The following is a 26,814-nucleotide window of genomic DNA, read 5'->3' as shown; positions in this document are numbered from 1 at the left end:
GCCAGTAGAGAGGGAGAGATTGAAGATGTGGGTGAGGGAGCGTAGGATGGAGGAGGAGGGTGCCCGGAGGAGTTGTATGGGGACAGGGTCAAGGGGGCAAGTGGTGAGGCAGGCTTCTGAGAAGACCTTGGTGACCTCCTCAGTGTTGGCAAGGCTGAAGGAGCGGAGTGTTGGGGAGGTTATAGTGTGCGGGATGTTAGATGTGGTGGGGGGCAGGGCAGTTGCGAGGTCAGAGGAGGGGAGAGTTGGTGGGGTTATGGTGGGAGGGAGGCTAGGTGGGGAGGTAGGTTGAGCATTTGCGATGTCCTTGGGGATTGCATCGATCTTATTTTGGAAGTGATTGGTAATCTTGTGGGAGGTGAGTGAGGTACTGGGTGGGGGGGGGGGGCAGAGAGTAGGGAGTTAAAAGTGGAGAAGAGCCGGCGAGGACTGGAGGAGGTGGCGTTGATGAGGGTTACGAAGTAGGCTTGTTTGGCGGCGTGGAGGGAGGAGGTGTAGGTGAGGAAGGCGGATTTGTAGAGAGAACGCTCTATCTTTCAGCTGTGTCTTGATCAGCGTTTGGCTCTCAGCTCTATCAAAGATCAGGTTTCTGTACATTCCATTCTGTTTCAGAAACTGTTGGCCTATTGCTATCTGATTAGGACTCCCATGCAGCTCCCCCATCTGTTGCCTTGTGACTTTGTTGAATCTGATTCTGGTTTACTCTGTGCTTCAGAAACTGCAATTTGAACCCATTAGAGGCATCCCTCTCTGTACTTTTACTCACAAGGTGGTGTTTTTTGTTTTCACACCATCTGCGAGTTGAATGTCTAAACTGACAGTATTATCCTGTAAAGAACCTTTTCTGGTTCTGCGTAGTCACAAGATTGAGGCTTAGGACTTTCTTCTTGCCTAACGTAGTTTCTGCCTTTGACCTCAACCAGGATATTGTTCTAACATCCCTTTGTCCAGCTCCAGTTCAGCAAAAGGAAATTTCCCTCCATTGTCTGAATGTGGTTTGGGCTGTGAGAGTGTAGCTGTCAGCCACTGCTTCTTTCAGGAAGACTGATCCATTTTTGTCATCCTGGATGGACCTCAATATGGTGCTCCTGCTTATCATTTCACTAACACTAGTTGGCTCAGACAGACCATTTTTCAAGCTCATTGTCTCACACTTTTCAATCGAGGCACACACTACTTTATCTGTGAGTGCTTCTTTGACTGTTTCCCAGATTTGCGAGTTGTCCACCTGGGCTTCTATTCACATGTTTCTACCTGCGACAACAACTAGGTCTTAATGGCCCCAATTTTAGTGAGGAAAAAGGGGATTCCTATAGAACCTGAAGCCAGCCTCAGTACTGCAAAATTCAAAAGCCTGCTACAGCGCCCATTTTGCATGAAAAAATGCAGGTAACCACAATGACACATGTTTCATGTTCACACCAGAAGATGGTGTTTCTCTGTATTCAAAAGCAGTGCAGTTTTATACCACGTGTCATGGAAATTTTCTATTACAGGTTGTCCTTTAAATGTGTCATATATTAGTGTTATTAATGTCTCTCGTGTGGCTTAATTAAAGCTCTGAAGGCTGCAATTAGGCCATGCGCATTTACAATGTATATATTACAGTACTCAGCTCGGTAATGGATGAGATGGCAGATCTGCGCTTATAGACCGGTGTGTATGCCACCACGGCATTCGATGCCTGTATCCACATATCAGCAGCATAGTACCACATGGACTTCGTATGGCCAGGCGCCAGGCAGTGCGAACTCCGCGTCTAGGCTCATGTATATCTCTACAAGCCGCTACTGATCTGAACTGTATCTGGATGGATGTGTTTTAATAAAGATCGTATCGGGCCCATTCAGATACAGACTGGCGCTGTTTAATTTAAGGGATGCTTGTACAGACAATGTACATACTGCTAGGAGCTGATAGTATGTAAATAATGTGAAACTCGCTCTCCAAAGCGAGCTTACGGGGGAGGACAGAAAAACTGGTTTAACTGGTTAAGAGGGAACTTTGCACTCCGAGCAGGATGGACAGTCTCGTGTATGGACATTCCCTATATATTGTTCTGTGGGAGGGGATTGACTTGGCCCCCTTGCAGGGGGTGTGTTTTGTAAGATAATAAAAACAGGAGTCTGGTGTTAGACCCAGGCAGAGTGGATTCCAACTTCAACCTGGGAGTATCGTCTGATTTATTCCTGGTATACTGGAGCTCCATTTCCCCACATCTCAAAAGAGCTAAACCTTTGCACACTGGTTGGAGGCGCAGGAATCGTGGAGCTAAGCTGCAGTCGCGGTAAGTGAAGGGCGCAATACGGTTGCAGCGAAGTTCGCACAGCTTTATGGGGAATTTCTGCGCATCCAACTGCGGGCACTCATGGTAAGGAAAATTAATTGAAAGCGAATTTCCAAGACATTTGGCGAGCCAGGTAGGACACGTTTGCATAGTATCACACAGCAATGCAAAGAAACACATGTAAATGTGTCAAAATTCACTGCAATGCAACACACCTCTCAACCACAACAACAGGTCAGGAAATGCACTGCAGGTGCATTTTTATATTCATTGTAGTGTGAATGGGGCCTTGAATACAAAGAAAAGCATCATAAATTTCTTTACCAGATCTCAAGCTAGAGCAAGAGGGTTAGTAACCTAAAAAGTATTTAGAAATTGGAAAACCTCCTAATGAAATCACAGAATGAATGGCTAATTGAACGTTGAAAGCAACTGTAGGTCAGGGACATTTAACGAATCCCCATCGTAAAATAGCTGTTAAAACATTTTAGTTTACAGCACAAGGCACAGGCCCAGTGTCAATAAATCCATAAGCAGGATATCTTTAGAGCCAGTACATGTTAATTGTCATTGTACCCTTCATTAAAGCGGAACTCACCAAATGATCTGTATTGCATCCTTACAGTGTCCAGCTTGGCATAATGTAAGTGTGCAAATCTTTTACCTGATGGGTCACTGGGGATTCCTCAAAATCACTGTAGTAATCAGTGCTGCTGACACTAGTTACACTGGGCTTATGCTGTGTGCTGTAAACTGGAATATTTTAACAACTCTTTTACAATAGGACTTCATTAAAAGTCTCTGATCTAAAGCTGTTTACAACAGTCAACTAGCCATTTACAATCTGATTTCATTAGGAGGTAAATTCCTGGAGTTCGGCTTTAAGCCAAAGTCTTCTATTGGGATAGGATTATTAAAGGTCTGTCTGATACATAATTCAACAATACACATCTGGATTTTAAATAACACAGCGTTAAATTTCATACAACTTTCATAAATTGTGCTATGACAGAGCTGCTTTAATAACAAGTGTTTACACAAATGTGTGAGAGAATTACATTTCAAACCACATATATCTGTGCTATAAAGCCCAGAGGGCAGATGAGACACATTGCATCTCCTAAGGAAAACAGGCATGCGATTAATATCATATATTTACGATATCTGTACAATTATTTCTATTCAGTTATGTTAGTTGTCAGATTGTAAAACATGGCCAACTGGAAATACTGATACAGTCCTGAAAACTGGTATGGAGGGAGTGTCCACTGAAATATCATAAATACTCCTACATGATGCTTCTCAGCTCAGTGACACCCTCTAGATTAGCATTTCTCAAACTTTTTTTCAATTATGGCACCCTTTAAAAGTAAACAAAATCTTGAGACACCTCAGTCTAAAATGTAAAAAAGGTAAATATTACCATCAATGAGAGGCTCAAGCCCCTCTTACTTCTGGTCATTGGGGAAGTGCCTCCCTTACTACTGTTCAGTGGGCAAGTTCCCCCCTTGCTGCTGGTCAGTGGACAAGTGTCCCCTTGCTGCTGGTCAGTGGACAAGTGTCCCCTTGCTGCTGGTCAGTGGACAAGTGTCCCCTTGCTGCTGGTCAGTGGACAAGTGTCCCCTTGCTGCTGGTCAGTGGACAAGTGTCCCCTTGCTGCTGGTCAGTGGACAAGTGCCCCACCTACTGCTGGTCAGTCCTGTGTTCCTTCTTTTAATGGTAATGAGTGAGAGCTCATGTTACATGAGAAAATTCCCCAACCACTTTGCACAACTGCCTCTGTTCATTTGCTGAAGGCTGGAGGATCTGCATGTGATATTAGGAGGGTCTACCCAGATGAGAGAAGGTCCTAGCAGGACCAGGAGATCAATGTGCAGAATCACACGACAGTGGTGGCATGCAGAACCAGCTCTGGAGTGGAGCAGAACAGCCATGACCATCAGAGGGTGCTTTGCCAGCGGGGAATATGTGGGAGCAGCCATGACATGGCTGACAGCAGCATCCTAATAGGGGAATGGGGAGGTGGGAGGCAGGGTGCTGGCTAGACCAGGCATACTGCATATGTGCACCACAAAAAAACTAAAAATAGACAACCGTGATGATGGCACTATGGTTAAGAAAGACTGCTCTAGACAGTTCACAAAAAGCTGCTTCAATTGTCAGCTGACAGTTCTCAATTTTCCATGAAATTCATGAGAGCCAGGCTACTCTGCAGCAAATTGGTCACAGGGACCAAAACCAAGTAGAATAGTGCAAGTACTTTTTACTTTAATTCCCATTTATTTTGCTATTGTCATTGTCTATTTTGTAATATCTTTTTCTGTAAATATTTTTTCACTGTTTTTTTTTTTCTTGTCTTTCATTAAAATAATATTTAACATAGTTATGCTGATGCAAAAATTAAAAAAAAAAAACTAAAATGCAAAAAAAAAACTAGAGTGTAACTAAAGGCAAATTTTTTTATTGTTATTTTTAGCTTTCGATAGAATGGGTAGGCATTAGAACACTTGGGGTTCTTCTTCAGGAAAGTGAGGCGTTATAGTTTGCGTGGTAGTTTGCCAAGAGATGTGCTTTAAGCAAGGATGGGCTGAATTAAAACTGAATTGGGGTACTGATTGTGTTGGCCAGTTAATGCAATGGAATTATGTTTAGTAGAAAACTAAAACCACTTCTGTGAAAGCAAGCTTCTTTAGTGGCATCATGCCTCTAATTGACATCCACATATGCAGGGTTTGGATCAGCGATCCTGGGTGTGGAATTTCATTTATTTTCAGTATGCCTTAAACAAAGTGGTCTAAACCAAAACAAAAAAAAAATCAGCTTTTATGATATAGGAGCTTCTCATATTCTGATCTAATTATATTCTCATTACAGGGAAGGTTGGCTGCCGACTTGATCGCCATGAAAATATTGGCCAAGGTCACATTGGTGTAAAAGGGTTCAGACAGGTCATGAATGAACCACGGTTTAATGAAATTCCTATGATCCTCGAGACACCATACACGTGAGTTAATATAAACTGAGTAACTATTTTTATAGCTTTATTTAAAGCCCAACTGTAACAAAAAATATATTTTTTTAGTTTTAAATAGAGTGGAGAAGGGTTAGATTGTGTGTGTGTCACATTTTTATTGTGCTATGCGACTATGTTAGTGAAAGTTCTCCCCAACCATTTTATGGTACTCTCTTCATATTAAGGACACTAGGATAGAGTCAGAGACTGTAATAAAAAGCTGGACTTTTTTGTGCAGTTGAGGTTTCATCTGGCTATTAATAAAATACTTTAGGGAGGGTGGCTATTTGAGTAGGTCCTTTAAAAAAAAGTAACTGTACCGATGGGTTAGGGGGCTACATACATTTTCATATATACAGTAAGCATAAAAAAGGGCAAAATGTATTAAAAATATAAACTAGGATGTAAAATGTATTGTGACCATTGTGTAGACTTGCATAGATATAGGAAAATAAATACAGATGTACATGTAAACATATAATATAAAATAGTTTGACAGTACCAATGTGTTAACAAAACATTTTTATCACCAGTTTCTGTTTGGTACCTTATATAGTTGTATAGATTACTGAATATAGGGGATGTTATATAAAGGTTTATGTAGACATCTTAAAAAAACAATGATATAGAAACCGTGTAAGCGAGCTGGTGATTGTCTACCTCTAAGAACATAGAGGCAAAAGTAAAGCCATAATTGTGGTATGTGTGTATCCTAATAGTTTTAGGTGGGTTGATTGGCTCTCCCCTTGGCTAGCTGCAATATGCTCAATTATATGGAAAAAACCTTGCGAGCCAAGTAATGAATTCCTTTTGTTGGATCGCAAACTTATTAGCACATAACAACCAATGTGAAAAAACGTGTAAATAAAAATATAATATTGCGCTCACAACCTTCCAATCTATATATAATAAACCTATAAGAATGTATATAATATATTTGAATATCTGAATAAGTGAATATATAGCCAATCAACTCACATAAATGAATATATAGCCAATCAACTCACATGAATGAAATAGTAAAAAATACTAAAAATATAGTGAAATCATATAATATATTGATAAAATAATAATGTCCCACAGAGAAATATATAGGTGACTTTGTGCTGAAAAAAAATCTTCTATAACTTTAAATAGGTGACTGCTTGTGCCTCCTCCCTCAAGTGAAGATGTGCGCTCACCTCATGAATAGCCTGCAATTAGGCTATTAAAGCTTGCGGTTCACCTCCTTGGAACCTACTTGTTTAGGAACTGTTGTAGATGAGATAACAATTATAATGCGACCTGTGTTGTAGACCAGTATCCTCTCACTGGATGCCCCTCTGCTGTCTTCTTATTTCCATGTAACTCTCCATAAATAAGAAAATTCTGACATGGTGCTTTATCGTTTTCAAAGCTTTTAATGTACAGCTGACAGGTGGCTCTCACATAAATCGTATAGTGATAGTACAGCTGATTCAGACCTCCGCTGGCTGTTGGAGATGTGCGTGCGTGATCCGATATCCGGACTAACTCCCTCCGAGTGACATGAACAGTCCCACCCCTACGCGTTACGCCACTAGTCACTAGTCATCAAATCCCCCTGATGAAGCCACGTGACTAGTGGCGTAACGCGTAGGGGTGGGACTGTTCATGTCACTCGGAGGGAGTTAGTCCGGATATCGGATCACGCACGCACATCTCCAACAGCCAGCGGAGGTCTGAATCAGCTGTACTATCACTATACGATTTATGTGAGAGCCACCTGTCAGCTGTACATTAAAAGCTTTGAAAACGATAAAGCACCATGTCAGAATTTTCTTATTTATGGAGAGTTACATGGAAATAAGAAGACAGCAGAGGGGCATCCAGTGAGAGGATACTGGTCTACAACACAGGTCGCATTATAATTGTTATCTCATCTACAACAGTTCCTAAACAAGTAGGTTCCAAGGAGGTGAACCGCAAGCTTTAATAGCCTAATTGCAGGCTATTCATGAGGTGAGCGCACATCTTCACTTGAGGGAGGAGGCACAAGCAGTCACCTATTTAAAGTTATAGAAGATTTTTTTTCAGCACAAAGTCACCTATATATTTCTCTGTGGGACATTATTATTTTATCAATATATTATATGATTTCACTATATTTTTAGTATTTTTTACTATTTCATTCATGTGAGTTGATTGGCTATATATTCATTTATGTGAGTTGATTGGCTATATATTCACTTATTCAGATATTCAAATATATTATATACATTCTTATAGGTTTATTATATATAGATTGGAAGGTTGTGAGCGCAATATTATATTTTTATTTAGCTGCAATATGCACTCACTTGCTTTTGTGCTTAAGGGCTTCAGTCCACAAATATCTGGAGTGCTGGCCTGTGCTACTGCCATTTGCTCAGATGACAGGATTAGCAAAAAGTGGTTGTCCCCTTACCCTGTGTCTTAGGTTCAGATTTAGAGCGTACAGTGCCCCTGGGTCACCTAAACTTGAGCATGACTCATATGCTGTTTTTTCCACCTTTCTTTAGAGAAGGTGAATTGTCAGAGGATTCCTTCTCTTGACAAAGGGATTTTGTTGTCAGCCTAATCTCACTGAGACATTGAAATTGGGGGCTACCTCAACCAAAGACTCAGTGACAGTAGTGGGCCAAAATCAAGCTAAGTGTCCTGTTTAGGTTATTTTTATTCTTATCTGCAATTTGATGCCCTCATTGCCTTGGAGTGAAAGAACCAAGATCATTTTTTACCCTCTTGAAACACCTTTCCACTTTCCTGTGGTAGAAGAAAAAATTGGGCCTTCCCATCTTTTGTGGATGTAGCAGTCGCTTACCTCTAAATCATACCTCATCCCTGTAAGGAATTTTCTCCCTTTGTTCATAATCCCATGGAAAAAAACTAGAGTACCTTTACTAGAATGCTTTTTCCCATGAAAGGGTCCATTTCTGACCCATCTTTACCTGCGTCTCCCAAGCTATGATGGCCTAATTAAGACTTTTGTACCAGGAATTTCATTTGTTTGGTAACACAAATTGCTAATCAACCAATCATATGGCAGCAACTCAATGCATTTAGGCATCTAGACATGGTGAAGATGACTTGCTGACATTCAAATTGAGTATTAGAATGGGGAAGAAAGGGAATTTAAGTGACTTTGAACGTGCCATGGTTGTTGGTGCCCAACAAGCTGGTCTGAGTAGTTAAAAAACTGCTGATCTACTGGGATTTTCACTCACAACCATCTCTAGGGTTTACAGAGAATGGCCCCAAAAAGAGAAAATAGCCAGTGAGTGGCAGTTGTATGAATGAAAATGCCTTGTTAATGTCAGAGGAGAATGGGCAGACTGGTTGCTGTGGCATTCAGATGGCAGGGTCAGAATTTTGGCGTAAACAACATGAAAGCATGGATCCATCCTGCCTTGTATCAACAGTTCAGGCTGATGGTTGTGGTGTAATGGTGTGTAGAACTCACCCCCAAATGAGCCGCTGGAATTAACAGGCACTTCTGTCTTTACTTCAGTGATGAACCATATATATATTGGATCCACATCACACTAGTACACCTTGTGGGAAGTTTTATAACAGGTTTAATAAGACAGGTAAAACTCTGCAAATAGACTGCAAATTAATTTGGAAAGTACACAAACCTTCTAGAATTGGCACAGTAGCATCAATAAACACAATACAGGTGTACTTCGGTTTACAAAGGCCTCGGTTAACATAATTTTCGGTTTCCGAATGAAAATCCATTAAAAAATAATGCTTCGGTTTACAAATTTTTTTTGCAATACGAAGTGCATGTCGGTGCCTCACTCGGGTGATGTCCCTGGTTGGCCCCGCCCCTTACCTATTTAAGAACTGTCAAACCACTGGAGCAGGCAGACGGCTGGAAGCCTTCGTCAGAAGCGGAGCCTTTATTTTTAATTCTTTTTTTCGGGTTGGCGGTGGGCATCGTGATTGACATTGGATCTACTGCAGGGGACATTCTTTTAGTTTTTTCTTTTAATAAAGGACTTGTCAAAGACTATGTCCTGTCTTTTTTAACACTGCACTTTTGTTTTTTGTGAATGAGTATCTGGACCATGTACCACATACTCATTCACATGGGGGAGGCCGGGATCTGGGGGCCCCCTTGTTAAAGGGGACTTCCAGATTGCGATAAGCCCCCTGCCCGCAGACCCCCACAACCACTGACCAGGGTTCTGGGGAAGAGGCCCTTGTCCCATCAACATGGACAAAGCACCCCCCCATTTTGAGGGCATGTGGCCTGGTATGGTTCAGGGGCACGCTCGCTTGCCCCCCCCTTTTCCTGACCTGGCGAGCTGCATGCTCGGATAAGGGTCTGGAATGGATTTTTGGGGGGACCCCCATGCCATTTGTTTTTTAATTTTGGCGTAGGAGTTGCCGTCAAAATCCATACCTGACCCAAAGGGCTTGGTATGGATGGGAGGGGGGACTCCATGCCGTTTATTTTTTTAATTGCCGACAATTCTTTTCCATTCAGCTGGCAGTGGGGAACCCGGCTGACAGCTGAAACATTAACACATGGTTGTCACTACTAAAATACCGCATGACTTGATAAAACAACTCATGCAGTATTTTAGTAGCGTTTACTTTTTGCTGACCTCGGGAATGGATTAATTGGTTTTCAACGCATTCCTTTAGGAAACAGCGTTTCGGTTTACAAATTTTTCGCTATACAAAAAGTCCCGCAGAACAAATTAAATTCGTAAACCGAGGTATGCCTGTATTAATGTACAGTCAGGTCCATAAATATTGGGACATTGACACAATTCTAAAATTTTTGGCTCTATACACCACCACAATGGATTTGAAATGAAACAAACAAGATGTGCTTTAACTGCAGACTGTCAGCTTTAATTTGAGGGTATTTACATCCAAATCAGGTGAACGGTGTAGGAATTACAACAGTTTGCATATGTGCCTCCCACTTGTTAAGGGACCAAAAGTAATGGGACAATTGGCTTCTCAGCTGTTCCATGGCCAGGTGTGTGTTATTCCCTCATTATCCCATGTACAATGAGCAGATAAAAGGTCCAGAGTTCATTTCAAGTGTGCTATTTGCATTTGGAATCTGTTGCTGTCAACTCTCAAGATGAGATCCAAAGAGCTGTCACCATCAGTGAAAAAAGCCATCATTATGCTGAAAAAACAAAACAAACCCATCAGAGAGATAGCAAAAACATTAGGCGTGGCCAAAACAACTGTTTGGAACATTCTTAAAAAGAAGGAACGCACCGATGAGCTCAGCAACACCAAAAGACCCGGAAGACCACGGAAAACAACTGTGGTGGATGACCGAAGAATTCTTCCCTGGTGAAGAAAACACCCTTCACAACAGTTGGCCAGATCAAGAACACTCTCCAGGAGGTATGTGTATGTGTGTCAAAGTCAACAATCAAGAGAAGACTTCACCAGAGTGAATACAGAGGGTTCACCACAAGATGTAAACCGTTGGTGAGCCTCAAAAACAGGAAGGCCAGATTAGAGTTTGCCAGACGACATCTAAAAAAGCCTACACAGTTCTGGAACAACATCCTATGGACAGATGAGACCAAGATCAACTTGTACCAGAGTGATGGGAAGAGAAGAGTATGGCGAAGGAAAGGAACTGCTCATGATCCTAAGCATACCACCTCATCAGTGAAGCATGGTGGTGGTAGTGTCATGGCGTGGGCATGTATAGCTGCCATTGGAACTGGTTCTCTTGTATTTATTGATGATGTGACTGCTGACAAAAGCAGCAGGATGAATTCTGAAGTGTTTCGGGCAATATTATCTGCTCATATTCAGCCAAATGCTTCAGAACTCATTGGACGCCGCTTCACAGTGCAGATGGACAATGACCCAAAGCATACTGCAAAAGCAACCAAAGAGTTTTTTAAGGGAAAGAAGTGGAATGTTATACAATGGCCAAGTCAATCACCTGACCTGAATCCGATCTCCCTCTTGTCTGAAGAACCTCAGTCTTGGGCACATGGTCTTCTGGAACAAAAGAGCCCAGCACTTAATTCAGTGAGGGAATTCTTTGAAGCCATGGCTGCCCTCTACGACGATCCCCAGAGGACCTCCACTGCTGAGTCCGCCCTTCATGCTCTACTACAGGGTCGGTGGCCTGTGGAGGACTACATAGTGGAGTTCCGTAAATGGTCTGCAGACACCGGTTGAAACGATGCAGCATTGAAGTAACAGTTCCGCCTAGGCCTGTCTGAGTCCCTCAAGGACGAGTTTGCTAGGGTGGAAGCTCCCTCCTCCTTGGAGACCCTTATCCTGCTTGCTACTCAGTTGGATCGGCGTCTACAGGAAAGACCTTTGGGCCTACTTGGGTTCTGCCAAAAGTTCCAGGACCAACGGCTCCTGCCCTGCCCTTGCAACACATCAACACTTCGGAGCTAGAACCTATGCAAATCGGCCTTCTCCGACCTGCCCTAACTCTGGAAGAAAGGCTACGCAGACAACAAGGCAACCTCTGTCTTTACTGTGGGGCCACGGGCCACTTCCTGCATAACTGCCCAGCACGACCAAGTAAGTCCAGCCAGGCCCATCCTTCGTACCTTCAGCTATCCGGGGCTTTAGCCACCCATGTCTTTGCAGGTGGCTGGAAGGGACGTCAAGTTGCGGGCAGTTGTTGACTCAGGAGCTTGTAGCTGTTTCTTAGACATCCAATTGGCCAAGAACTTACACATCCCTCTTCTGCCTAAGAAACAGAGACTTGACGTCTTATTTGCGGATGGCACTACTCCGTATTCCGGACCTGTTACCCAGGAAACCATTCCTATTCTTGCAACCACCTACTCCGGCCATCAGGAGTTTATTTGTTTTGATGCGATCAGATCCCCCATGTTTCCAGCCATCCTAGGAATACCCTGGTTGCAAGCCCACAACCCACAGATCAATTGGCCCAAGAAGGAAATCATCTTTTCTTCAGAATATTGTCTACAACACTGTGGTGCCCCTGCTCTCACCAATTCTTCTGTATGTCTCTCTGTCCAACCTCCACCAGAGGCCAGTCAAGCAGTTCCCTCTCCCTACCACGACTTCCTTGATGTGTTTGATAAGAAGAAGGCTGACAAAATTGGTTTAAACGATTGCCCAATTGAGTTACTCCCAGGGGCAGAAATACCATTTGGGCGAATTTTACCATTGTTCGAACTTGAACTGGAAGCCCTCCGGCACTATCTAGATGAGAATCTTGCTAAAGGATTCATCTGCCCCTCTTCCTCTCTTGCCAGGGCTGGTATTTTCTTTGTAGAAAAAAAGGATCGGTCTCTTAGACCTTGAAATGACTACAAGGAACTTAATAAAATTACCATTAAAAACCGGTATCCTCTTCCTCTGGTGCCCGAGTTGTTTCAGAGCAGCCCGAGTGTTCACTAAATTGGACTTACGGGGGGCCTACAATTTAGTCCGTATAAAAGAGGGCGATGAGTGGAAGACCGCCTTCAGAACACGCTTCGGACATTTTGAGTACCTAGTGATGCTGTTTGGGCTATGTAATGCCCCTGCTACGTTTCAGCATTTTGTGAATGACATCTTTAGAGAGTACCTTGACCTTTTTGTGATTGTCTACCTGGACGATATCTTAATCTTCTCTACCTCACTAGAACTCCATCGTGATCACATTAGGAAAGTGCTAAACACTCTAAGGATGCATGGCTTGTATGCCAAGGCGGAGAAGTGTGAGTTTGAAAAGCAGTCCATCCAGTTCCTGGGGCTCATAATTTCCACCGAGGGAATCTCCATGGACCCTCAGAAAGTATCTGCTATCCTGGATTGGCCTGCACCTTCAGGCAGGAAAGGGGTTCAAAGATTTGTGGGTTTCGCCAACTTTTATTGTAAATTTATTAATGGCTTTTCCAGAATCATTGCCCTTATTACTCAACTCACCTGCCAGCATACACGATTTTGCTGGTGCCAGAAGCTCAAAAAGTGTTTGAGCAATTAAAAAATCAATTCACCTTTGCTCCTGTGTTACAGCATCCAGAGCCAACACTCCCCTTCATCCTGGAGGTGGACGCATCTGAAGTTCCTACAGAAGCCATACTCTCCCATCCCAGCGCCAGGGCCCAAAGGCTCTGCTTCACCCAATAGCCTTTTGTTCTAGAAAACTGAACCAAGCCAAAAGGAACTACAATGTGGGTGATGAGGAACTTTTAGCTATTAAAATAGCCTTCGAAGAATGGAGATATCTCTTGGAAGGAGCCAGCCACCCAATTATGTTTTTCACAGATCATAAAAATCTGGAGTATCTAAGGTGTGCCAAGTGCCTAAGACCTTGACAGGCTAGATGGGCTTTATATTTCTCCAGGTTTAACTTCCACATAACCTACCTCCCAGGATCCAAGAACAGGAAGGCAGGTGCCCTTTCCCGCATGTTCCCGGACCCAGAGGAGCCTTCTCCCCCCAACACCATTTTATCGTCCCAAAATTTTTTGCTGATCCAACCCAGCCTAAAGTCTTCAATCAAGCAAGCCTCTGCACTATGTCCTGAACCTGAACAAGATTTGCTTAGAAGGCAGGATGGTCTTCTGTGGCACAATGATAAAATCTTTGTACCCCCAAGAAGTGAGGTCTCAAGTTTTCAGGGCTTTCCATGACCAACAACTGGCTGGACATTTTGGAGCCCATAAGACAATGGAACTAATCCAGCAATCCTTCTGGTGGCCCAACTTGAATCATGACTGTAGAGCTTATGTGAAGTCATGCACAGTGTGTCTGCAGAACAAGGGAGACAAATTCAAGGCCTGGGGATTTCTGAGGTTGCTGTACGGATGGGTAGCATCCGTACACACGTACCTGATGCTTGGGCTGCATCCGTACACGCGTACCTGATGCTTGGGCCGCATCCGTACACGCGTACCTGATGCTTGGGCCTCATCCGTACACGCGTACCTGATGCTTGGGCCGCATCCGTACACGCGTACCTGATGCTTGGGCCGCATCCGTACACGCGTACCTGATGCTTGGGCCGCATCCGTACACGCGTACCTGATGCTTGGGCCGCATCCGTACACGCGTACCTGATGCTTGGGCCGCATCCGTACACGCGTACCTGATGCTTGGGCCGCATCCGTACACGCGTACCTGATGCTTGGGCCGCATCCGTACACGCGTACCTGATGCTTGGGCCGCATCCGTACACGCGTACCTGATGCTTGGGCCGCATCCGTACACGCGTACCTGATGCTTGGGCCGCATCCGTACACGCGTACCTGATGCTTGGGCCGCATCCGTACACGCGTACCTGATGCTTGGGCCGCATCTGTACATGGGTACATGATGCTTGATTGCAGGGACATGGCTTTGCATCCCGCAATTTTCAAGGAAATCTGCCAGTGATGGGGTTGGCTGTATGTATATCTATTGGCATTCAGGTTCAACAACAAGCTTGGTCTTTTTGTGTCCAGGGTAAGTTACCCTCGCATGGCAGGGGTAGATGCCTTTGTGATCACTTTGAACCAGTTTTCACTGATTTTTGCCTTTCCTCTGATTCAGCTTCTGCCTCGTCTCTTATGCAGGATTCTGGAGGAGTCTATTCCAGTGATACTGATTGCCCCGGCCAGGCCCAGGAGGGCCTGGTACACAGGCATAGTGAAGATGACAGTAGACGGGCTATAGTTCCTGCCATGTCCGCCAGACTTGCTGTCTCAAGATCCTATGTTGCAACCAGCTTTACGGTCACTAAATTTGATGGCATGGCTATTGAAACCCAGATCCTAAAGGATAGGGGAGTATTGGATTCTGTCATCCCCATCCTGTTGGGTGCTAGAAAGGTAGTCTCTAGGAACATTTATTACAGAACTTGGAAGGCTTACATTTCGTGGTGTGAGGTCAGGAAATGGCAGTCACGAAACTATGTGATTGGTAGATTTCTGTTGTTTCTTCAAACAGGGTTGCAGAAGAAATTGGCTATTGGTACCATTAAGGGCCAGGTTTCAGCATTAGCTGTTTGTTTTTTGTTTTTTACAGAGATCCATTGCCTCTCACTCTTTGGTTTGCACTTTTTTACAGGAAGTAAAGTGTATTGCTTCTCCCATCAGATTGCCTTTGTGTCCTTGGGATCTGAACTTGGTTTTGGAGGTTTTGTAAAAACCACCCTTTGCACCTATTAGAGCGATTCTACTGGTCCTGTTGACTTGTAAGGTTTTGTTTCTAGTGGCAATCACTTCTGCAAGAAGGGTGTCAGAGCTGGCAGCTCTTTCTTGAAGAGAACCATTTCTGGTTTTGCATCACACATTTACAAGGATCAGGTGGATGTAAGAGCCGCAGAGGATTCTGCCTTTGGCCTCAGTGTTTTACAGACGGCTAAGTAGGTCCTGAGAGATTATTGATGGTGGCCATCATAGTGTCACTCTCCCCTCCAGATTTTTTTTATTGCTTTGGGACATCCGACATAGTCATGAATAGTTCTCTAACCTGTGATGTATGATAAAGAAAACTGGATTTTTTTTCTACATCCTTAACTGTAAAAACCATTTCTTGGAATACATCACAGGGCACAGAGGTCTATCCCCTCTTTCTGTAATTGCATTGCTTGCTACAGAAACTGAAGTACTTCCTGTGTAGGAGGGGTTATATAAGGGATGACTTCCTCTCTGATTGGTCGGCCAGTGTCCATTCACCTATAGGTGGCATATAACCCACATAGTCATGAATAGCCTGCTCTGTGTCCTGTGATGTACTCAAAGAAATTGATTATTTTCAAGTAAGTATGTAGAAAAAAATCCAGTTTTTTTACCACCCCCTCCCCAACCGCACTCCCTTTAGCTGCAGTGGCCAGAGGTGTACACATGGTAGGGATTGGGGGTGGTAAAATGTGATTAAACCGCAGAGTTTTTCCACACCCCAACTTTATGTGAACAACGCCTAAGGTTGCCATTGCTGAATGCAACTAAGGGCTCATTCACAAGTGCAGCAGACACTGCTGCTCCTCTGAAAAGCAATCCAAGCGTGTAAGACAGGTGTCGAGGAGGCAATATGTTAATATTATTATAATACAGGATATATATAGTGTCAACAGTTTGCACAGCGCTTTACAAAATGAAGGTAGACATTACAGTTACAATACAGTTTAGTACAAGAGTAAACAGACGGCCCTGCTGGTTAGAGCTTACAATCTAAGAGTATTGTCACCTCACCACCTAATTTAAACCCATGATTGCCATGCAATGCATGCAATTACAACATGTAGTACGACAATTAAAGGTTTAAATCAGGTGTAAGGAGGCATCACTGTGCCCGGTGATATTTGACTTCTTCCATGTTGTTCAGGTAGATCTTGACCTCTTTAAGGTTGCCTACACCTGGTTTAGAAATTATGCAGAAAGTACCATATATTGTGGAAGCATTATTGCTGAAATGGTTTGCCAGAATTATAATCTCACCAGTTCTTACAGTATATAGTATACATTGCCTGTTTTTTTAATTCTAAAGATTGCATGCATGCATGTCAACAAAAACTTCCCAAAAGATTATATGTGTATTTAACATATTTTACGCACGTTATTTACCAGTGTGTGAACATCCAAATGCCCTGGGACATCTACTGGGCACCACCATCTATCAGGTGATGTCAGCGGCCCCAACAGATTCAGAGCAGTGGCTTAAGTGACACTCCTTGGCTTTTCTTCCAGCTGCTACATAAAAGGTTTTGTTGGATGGCGAAGAGAAGGGCAGAGGAGCTGGGCTGTCACAGAGAGTAGTTAGGCATTCACAATATTTGACAGTTACTTCACTAAAAAATCCTTTGGATGTACAGATGATAAAGTAAATGTGGTCAAATCACTAGGTGGTATCAATGTTTAGTAATCATTTCAAGTAATTTCAGATCCGGCAGTTGTCAGAAGTACTTTCACACAAGAACTCTGCCATAGAGAGTAATGACTATCACAGATGTGTGTCAGATATGACATCAACCTGTCACTTTTAAATTTTAAAGGTTAAAATCACGCCTAAGAGCAGACACTGCAGTGTTTGTGGTATTACTTTTATTGACTAGAAAAGAATTGTGCACATTTCTGATTTGAATTCACTTTGCTATTAGGTGCATGATCTCAAAGAATTATGGTCCCCCACCCACCTGCTTGTGCCTTCTCTAATTAGACTGCCTTTAACCACTTGCCTACTGGGCACATATACCCCCTTCGTGCCAAGGCCAATTTTCAGCTTTCAGTGCTGTTGCACTTTGAATGACAGTTACGCAGTCATGCAACATTGTACCAATATGAAATAATTTTCATTTTTTTCACACAAATAGAGCTTTCTTTTGGAGGTATTTAAGCGCCACTGGGGTGTTTATTTTTTGCACTATAAACAAAAAAAAAGCAAAAAAATTGAAAGGAAAATAAGTTTTTCTGTTTCTATTATAACATTTTGCAAACAGGTAATTTTTCTCCTTCTCTGATGTGTGTTGATGAGGCTGCACTGATGGGCACTGATAGATAGCACTGATGAGCCGGCACTGGTGGGCATTGATGAGGAAGCACTGATGATGATGCACTGATATGCAGCAATGATGGTCACTGATGGGCGGAGCTGACTAACGGCACTGCTGGGCGGCATTGCTAGGGGATACTGGTGGGAGGCACTGTAAAACACTGATCATTGGGGCACTGATCATCAGTGCCAATCTCTGCCATGACAGCGTCAGGAAAGTGCTGCCAATAACCGGCAACTGTATTTATTCAGTGATCTGCTGTGTCATTGGACACAGCTGAGCACATGGTAAAAGGCCGCTCTAATTGGCCTCTTACCTCATCACATGATCAGCTGTGTCCGTAGGACACAGCGATCATGGAGATCACTGGGTGCGTGCCCCTGGGGGCGCGTTCTAGGAGGACGTCATATGACACCCTCCCAGAACTGGGTAACTGCGCTGTAGCCATCATTTGGCTATAGCGTGGTTACCAAGTGGTTAAAGGATAAGTTCAGCTTTTGCAGATGGGAAAAAAAAGTGCATTTATTTTCTATCTTGGGCGCCTGCATAGCATAGCACCCGCAGCAGTGTTAGACTATTGCAAACTCTCAATACAGCTGTGTGTCTGTACCTCTTGTACGGGCTGACAGTTACTGAAGAGAAGGAAGAATGAAACTACGAGAGCACTCACCAGCGCCCTTGCAGTTCATTGAGAACTACAAGCTATCTGCCACAGTGGGAGATGGGACTTTGGTGGGTGAAACGCCACAGAGCCGGGCTGTTTTTAAATTGTGATACGGGTACGGGGAGAGCATTCTCTGCTAGCTGTCATAATTGGGTAATCGGAAGTGGGCGGACTGCTGCTTCAATAAGATGTTACTCCCGGTATATGGGTTTAACGTCTTACTAAAAATGAACTTATGCTTTAAAGTGTCTCTGTTGGGAAGTGAAAATTTCCCAAATAAGCTGTACCTGTTAAGAAGCAAGGGAACACTTGCATCTTCTGCCACCTGTGCGGTTAGCTGTATTCGGATCCAGAGATAATCCTGGCTGGAGTCTTCTACAGCAACAGACACTTGCAGGAGTGTTCTCCTGGTCCATTGCAGCAAGCAGTGGCAACTCCTGTTGACCTACTGGGGTTAATTTACTAAAGCTGGAAAGTCCAAAATCTGGTGCAGTTCTGCAGAGAAACCAATCGGCTTCCAGTTTTGTTTTGGTCAAAGCTTAATTGTACGAGCTGAAGTTAGACACTGATTGGCTACTATGCACTGTTGCACCAGATTTTGAACTCTCCAGTTTTAGTAAATCATCCCCACTATGTCCGTATTGATGTGTAGGTCTGCAGAAGGAACCACTGCGCACAGGAAGGAACCTGCAGAAGAAATGGAGCAGGGTTCAGTGATGTGGGTAGCAGAAAAAGAAAAAAGTATTTGGGAGATTTCAGTTTTACAAAAAAGGTCACTTCTACAGAGAATCAGAGCTCAAAAAGTAAAGAGTTGCTATGTTGTAGAAAACATCTAGAAAAGTTTATTGTGACAAAGCAGTACCATGAAAAATGTATCCTTTGTATTACTGACATCTAGCAGTGCACATTTTGTGCCTACACATGCCTCTGCCTAAAGCCTCATATTTGATCATATATGTGCCTCTCCTAGTTTCATGAAATGTGGAGTGAGATTTGGTGATGTCACTCATGTACTGCTCACTGTTCTAGCTGGAGAGAAAGCTGTACCTAGGGACACGCAGACAAGCATTTCCCTGTTCCTGCTTTATTCATTCTATGAATCTGTACTTTCTGAACCTCTACTGCTCTTCTGCCTGTGATCAGACTACCAGTCTTCAAGGTGGAGCTCTGACATGAGGAAACAAAGCCTTGGCCCTCTACTAAGATGGTCACTTCCACACAGAAAAGTGTGGAACAATTCATTGCAAATTTGAAATGGGGAAAATAGTTGCAGGAAGACCACAGGTAAAGCTAATCACTAGCCCTTTTGTTCTCTTTGTTTTTTGTTTGGCACAACTTCCACAGCTCAGGTCAGTTTATTGGCGTGTTGACATTGGGTGGAGAATGGTAGTCAGAATGGCTTACCAGAATGCCAGGCCCCTAATAACAGAGTGAAAAAGTGAAACTAAGTCAAAGAGGTGGACAGTACATAATTCTGTGGTTAATATCAGTATCAGTAGGGCTTATACTCTGAGTTTGTTTGGATTTTTCAATTTGTCCTGCAAAAAGTTCAACTTAGCCCTGCACCTTCCTCTCCAGCCTGTGGGTGAACACTCCTCTGGGGTACATTACTTCCAAGCAGTGTAGAATTTCTATTCAGAGCTACACTCCACCAACATGAGGCTTAAAACAACTTTATTTTTCTGGAACTAGCACAAACACTCCATCCCAGGTGCCTCTCTCTCGAATGTGTTTCACCCCTTGCTATGGTTTAAATGTAGAGAAAGAAGGCATCAGGTAGAAAGGAATATATACAGTGGGGCAAAAAAAGTATTTAGTCAGCCACCAATTGTGCAAGTTCTCCCAATTAAAAAGATGAGAGAGGCCTGTAATTGGCATCATAGGTAGACCTCAACTATGAGAGACAAAATGAGAAAAAAAATCCAGACAATCACATTGGCTGATTTGGAAAGAATTTATTTGCAAATTATGGTGGAAAATAAGTATTTGGTCACCTACAAACAAGCAAGATTTCTGGCTCTCACAGACCTGTACCTTATTTAAGAGGCTCCTCTGTCCTGCACTCATTACCTGTATCAATGACACCTGTTTGAACTTGTTATCAGTATAAAAGACACCTGTCCACAACCTCAAACAGTCACACTCCAAACTCCACTATGGTGAAGACCAAAGAGCTGTGGAAGGACACCAAAAACAAAATTGTAGACCTGCACCAGGCTGGGAAGACTGAATCTGCAATAGGCAAGCAGCTTGGTGTGAACAAATCAACTGTGGGAGCAATATTTAGAAAATGGAAGACATACAAGACCACTGATAATCTCCCTCGATCTGGTGCTCCACGCAAGATCTCACCCCGTGGGGTCAAAATGATCACAAGAACGGTGAGCAAAAATCCCAGCACCACATGGGGGACCTAGTGAATGACCTGCAGAGAGCTGGGACCAACGTAATAAAGGCTACTTTCAGTAACACACTACGCCGCCAGGGACTCAGATCCTGCAGTGCCAGACGTGTCCCCCTACTTAAGCCAGTACATGTCTGGGCCCATCTGAAGTTTGCTGGAGAGCATTTGGATGATCCAGAAGAGGATTGGGAGAATGTCATATGGTCAGATGAAACCAAAATAGAACTGTTTGGTAGAAACACAACTCGTGGTGTTTGGAGGAGAGAGAATGCTGAGTTGCATCCTAAGAACACCATACCTACTGTGAAGCATGGGGGTGGCAACATCATGCTTTGGGGCTGTTTCTCCGCAAAGGGACCAAGGCGACTGATCCATGTACAGGACAGAATGAATGGGGCCATGTATCGTGAGATTTTGAGTGCAAACCTCCTTCCATCAGCAAGGGCATTGAAGATGAAACGCGGCTGGGTCTTCCAACATGACAATGATCCCAAACATAGCGCTCAGGCAATGAAGGAGTGGCTTCGTAAGAAGCATTTCAAGGTCCTGGAGAGGCCTAGCCAGTCTCCAGATCTCAACCCCATAGAAAACCTTTGGAGGGAGTTGAAAGTCTGTGTTGCCCAGCGACAGCCCCAAAACATCACTGCTCTAGAGGAGATCTGCTTGGAGGAATGGGCCAACATACCAGCAACAGTGTGTGCCAACCTTGTGAAGACTTACAGGAAACGTTTGACCTCTGTCATTGCCAACAAAGGATATATAACAAAGCATTGAGAGGAACTTTTGATATTGACCAAATACTTATTTTCCACCATAATTTGCAAATAAATTCTTTCCAAATCAGCCAATATGATTGTCTGGATTTTTTTTCTCATTTTGTCTCTCATAGTTGAGGTCTACCTATGATGCCAGTTACAGGCCTCTCTCATCTTTTTAAGTGGGAGAACTTGCACAATTAGTGGCTGACTAAATACTTTTTTGCCCCACTGTACAGTTGTGTTCAAAATAATAGCAGTGTGTTGAAAAAAGTGAATAAAGTTCAAAATCCTTCTAATGGCTTTTATTTCCATACACACAAATGCATTGGGAACACTACACATTCTATTCCAAATCAAAACATGAAGAAAAATGTATCAAATTTGTGTTGTTCCTTTATAAAAATGGAAGAAAAGTGAATATTAGACTGTTCAAAAAAATAGCAGTGTTTGTATTCTTCTTTACAAACTCAAACATTCACTATATAAACTGAAAATGAAAAATGTTTGAAGATTTTGCTTTCCTTTGAATCAATTAATATTTAGTTTAAGCACTGTTTCTGAGAACTGCTGTACATCTGTGTTGCATGAAGTCAACCAACTTCTGGCATCTGTGAACAGGTATTCCAGCCCAGGATGATTGGACTACATTCCACAGTTCTTCTCTATTTCTTGGTTTTGCCTCAGAAACTGCATTTTTGATGTCACCCCACACGTTTACTGGTGTGTTTGGGGTCGTTGTCTTGATGGAACACCCATTTCAAGGGCATTTCTTCTTCAGCATAAGGCAGCATGACCTCTTCAAGTATTCTGATGTGTTCAAACTGATCCGTGATTCCTGGTATGCGATAAATAGGCCCAACACCGTAGTATGAGAAACATCCCCATATCATGATGCTTGCGCAACCATGCTTCACTGTCTTCACAGTGTACTGTGGCTTGAATTCAGTGTTTGGGGGTCATCTGATAAACTGTCTCTGGCCACTAGACCCAAAAAGAACAATCTTACTTTCATCAGTCCACAAAATGTTGAACCATTTCTCTTTAGGCCAGTCAATGTGCTCTTTGGCAAATTGTAACCTCTTCAGCACATGTCTTTTTTTCAACAGTGGGACTTTGTGGGGGCTTCTTGCAGATAGCTTGGCTTCACATAGGCGTCTTCTAATTGTAACAGTACTCACAGGTAACTTAAGACCTTTTTGATCTTCTTGGAGCTGATTGTTGGCTGAGTCCTTACCATTTTGGCTATTCTTCTATCCATTTGAATAGTAGTTTTTCACTTTCTTCCACGTCTTTCAGGTTTTGATTGCCATTTTAAAGCATTTGCGATCATTTTAGCTGAGCAGCCTATCATTTTCTGCACTTCTTTATATGTTTTCCCCTCTCCAATCAACTTTTTACTCAAGGTACGCTGTTCTTCTGAACCATGTCTGGAATGACCCATTTTCCTCAGAATTTCAGAGAGAAATGCACTGTAACCAGCATGCACAACATTTGCTGCCTTCCTTCCTTAAATAAGGGCAATAATTGCCACCTGTTTTTCAAAGAATGAATGACCTCACTAATAGAACTCCACACTGCTATTATTTTGAACATGCCCCTTTCAATTAGCGATTCAATTACACAGAATCAGCAGCATGCATGTCATGACTGTTGGGTCTGTTGGATTTCTATTACTCTACTAAACCTGCTAGTAAATTATTTGCCATGTAGAAATATCATTTCTACCAAAAACAGTGATTGATCAGGTTAGTGATGTCTGACTGCTATTATTTTGAACACAACTGTATATACAGTTAGGTCCATATGTATGTGGACACAGGCACAATTTTAGTTTTTTTCAGGTATTGACCAAAACATATTCAAGCTATAGTTATATAATGGGTATGGGCTGAAAGTGCACACTCTCAGGTTTAAGTTTAGGGTGTATACATCCAAATTGGAGGAAGGGTTTAGGAATTACGGCTCTTAAGAGTAGCCACCCCCCCTTTTTTCAAGGGATCAAAAGTAATTGGACAGTTGATCAAAAGCGGTTTCATGGCCAGGTGTGGGCTACGCCTTCGTTATTTCTTCATCAGTTAAGCAGGTAAAAGGTCTGGAGTTAATTCTAAGTGTGGTATTTGTATTTGCAATCTATTTCTGTGTATCTACATCATGTGTACAAAGGAGCTGTCCATGCAAGTGAAACAGGCCATTGTAAGGCTTCAAGAACAAAACAAATCATTCAGAGAGATAGCAGCAACATTAGGAGTGGCCAAATCAATAGTTTGGTACATTTTGAGGAAAGAGGAACACACTGGTGAGCTCAGCAACATAAAAAAGGCATGGACGTCCACGGAGGACAACAGTGATGATCGCAAATAAAATACTTACAAATAAAATACACTACTGCACTATGGAAGGATTCTTGCTTTGTGTCTCATGTATGTGGCCTTGAGTGGAGATGCAGTGGATAAGGTGCGCTGGGGAGAAATCTATATTTAATCCCATGGTCCCTGTGATGAAGAGCAGAATTAAGAGGATCTGGTATTGATATACCTAGCCTTCTGGCCCTGTGCGGGTCAGTGTGTGAAGGTGAGCAGGCATTGCTGCCATTTGAGGATCTTTTTCTTTTTTCACTGGAGTGAAGATCACGTTTACACAGTTACACCTGCATGGACTTTATGCTTTAAATGACACGAGTGTTATGTTAATGGTCTTCATATACAGTGTATATTATAAGTATTTGTTTAATCAGCACGGGAAGTTATTTCCCCTTTTTTTTTTTTTTACAGAACCACTATCACTAATTGCTTTTGGATTTTTTCACATTTCTTATGGTTTTTCACCATATGTTCGATGAATTGATTATATCCCAATTTTGTTCACTGAGCACTATTATTGGCACGGCTAGCAATATCCAGCACTAAAGAATTGCACATATGCTAGATTTATTTATAGCACTTCACTATATATTTAATTTTGTGTCTACACTTATTGGTTTGAGTTTAGTGGCAGCAGCTGTAACTAAATTTGCGTCCTCCACAATAAGCACAGGAGGATACCCACATTCATTTTTCGAGTCAATCACATGATCTCAACATAACTGAGCATGCATTTCACTTGCTGAAGGCAAAACTAAAGGCAGAAAGACCCACAAACAAAGAACAACTGAAGACAGGTGCAATTAGAGCCTGGCAAAGCATCAGAAAGGAGGAAACCCAGTCTTTGGTAATGTTCATGGTTCCAGACTTCAGGCGGTCATTGCCAGTAAAGGATTCTCAACAAAATATTAAAAATGAACATTTTATTTATGATTATATTCAATTGTCCAATTACTTTTGGTCCCTTGAAAAAGGGGGGATGGCTACTCTTAAGAGCTGTAATTCCTAAACCCTTCCTCCAATTTGGATGTACATACCCTCAAATTAAACCTGATAGTGTGCACTTTCAGCCCATATCCATTATATAACTATAACTTGAATATGTTTTGGTCAATACCTGAAAAAAAACTAAAAATGTGCCTAATCTCTCTCTCACTCTCTCTCTCACTCTCTCTCTCTCCTACAATGACTTATCCCTCAGCTATTTCCAATATAAACACCGGATGGTTGCAAGAATTTGATGTTAATAATTTATCATTATTTTCACACCTCTATCCTTGATGAACAAGAAAAAGGGATGGAGAAGGGAAAGAAAGAGAGAATGGGAAAAGTAGAAAGGAGGAGTGTTTGTGTGTGCAAGAACAATAAACTTGTTTTTAACCTCATGGAAAGTGCTATGCGGCTCCGAATAAACTGTTTAAAATGTTTAGGCTTTACATGTTTTTTTTTTTTAAATCACGTTATGTTTGAATTGCAAAAGGAAATGACAGACAGAAAAAGAGACTTCCAAAAATAGGTTCCCTCTGTTTTTAGTATGTTTGTTTGAATTGCCCATATTTTTAATAGTTTTACTTGATACAAAATCTGTCCAAATAGAAACCTGAGAAGCTCCTATTGCTGACTTGTTTTTCAAACTGTGTGTTTCAGAGCTGTCATGCCATCCTTGCTACACTACCTAATGAGCCATTGATCTGGAACTAGCATCTGTTGGTCAGGTGTTGTGTACATGACTTGCTTCAGGTCACGAACTCCTCAAGTAATAAAAAGAGGTAGGGATGACAGCCATGGAGCATGTACCTTTAAAAATAAGTCAGCAATGGTAGCTCCTATGCTTGACATGACAGGATCTTTTTAAAGGGAATTACCATGTTGGAAAAGACAAATTGCTTTCATTGACAAAAGGCATGACAGAATGATCACACAGATCTTAATTTTAGTTAATAAACCATTTGACATATTGACACATAACTGCATTTAGAGCAGCTGTTTGATAACGCAACAACCTTTACAAACATTAGATTAAACCTGGGTGAAGACAAGGACTTGTACGTGTATGTATATATAGCTATAGCCTGTAATTTTAGCTCCAGGTTTGATCTCCAATCTCAGCAGGAAGCTGAACTACTGATCTCCTTACAAGTAAATCCAGTCATAGACATTGCTGTATACTCATTAGCAAAGATTTCAGAGGAGGGGGAAGCATGCAAATGAAGTTGATGATTCTAATAATAATTAAAAGCACAACATGTTAAATATCAGGTTGTTATGGCGATGCAATGCTAATTGTTAACCCATTAACAGAGCCTTTGTAATACACTGTAAATGCTCAGATAGAGGGACTTTTATATTTGCTGTTAATTAACTATTGTTTTGAGCCAATAGGACATCATGTGGTGGTGTCATAATCTTTGTCCATCACTTACAGGCTTGTGCAATAGGCTACATTTTTTCTCCTTGTTTAATGATTTGTAGATAAATACCCATTCATATAGATGTTTGTGAAATCCTGGTTCAGGAAATGCTCTTTGTTGCTAACAAGTATTTTCCAGCATGTTGACAAAACGCTTCAACTAACTTTGGCCTTTCCTCTTCTTTTCTTTTTTTTTTCTTTGTAAAAAACAAAACAAAAAACAAAACCCCAATTTTTTCACTGTACATCTGCTAAAATTCAGTGAGTAAAATATTGAGGCTCTTTCAAATCCTGCTTGCTTTTTTTTTAAATATGTTTTGTTTTTTTTTTTTTTGCTATGAAAAATATCACATAAAACATACTTACTCCAGTGTTACACACTGTTCCAAAAGTGACCTTTAATATTATCTCAGATAAAAAGCCATCAGCAACCATTCAGAGCAGATGATTAGAGCTATTGCTGTAGCTGGCTT

General features: G+C 42.3%; 1 protein-coding gene across 3 annotated transcripts in view; it reads left to right on the top strand.

Moving 5' to 3' along the window:
- The window catches only part of LOC149464671 (uncharacterized), a 132,926-nt gene that overhangs the window by 89,408 nt on the left and 16,704 nt on the right, over positions 1-26,814 (top strand). For all 3 annotated transcript variants that reach the window (XR_016312338.1, XM_089674272.1, XM_089674271.1), the window contains exon 11: positions 5,162-5,291. Coding sequence is in view for 2 of the 3 variants with exons in the window: in XM_089674272.1 (XP_089530398.1) it covers positions 5,162-5,291 (130 nt within the window). In the remaining variant the exon portion in view is untranslated. The remainder of the gene's footprint in view (positions 1-5,161; positions 5,292-26,814) is intronic.

This window comes from Staurois parvus, unplaced genomic scaffold (assembly GCF_062004578.1).
Source record: "Staurois parvus isolate SC_StPar_1 unplaced genomic scaffold, SC_StPar_1.0 ptg000149l, whole genome shotgun sequence".
NCBI lineage: Eukaryota > Metazoa > Chordata > Amphibia > Anura > Ranidae > Staurois > Staurois parvus.
Note: the sequence above shows the minus strand (reverse complement) of the source record. Positions and strands in the feature narration are given on the sequence as shown.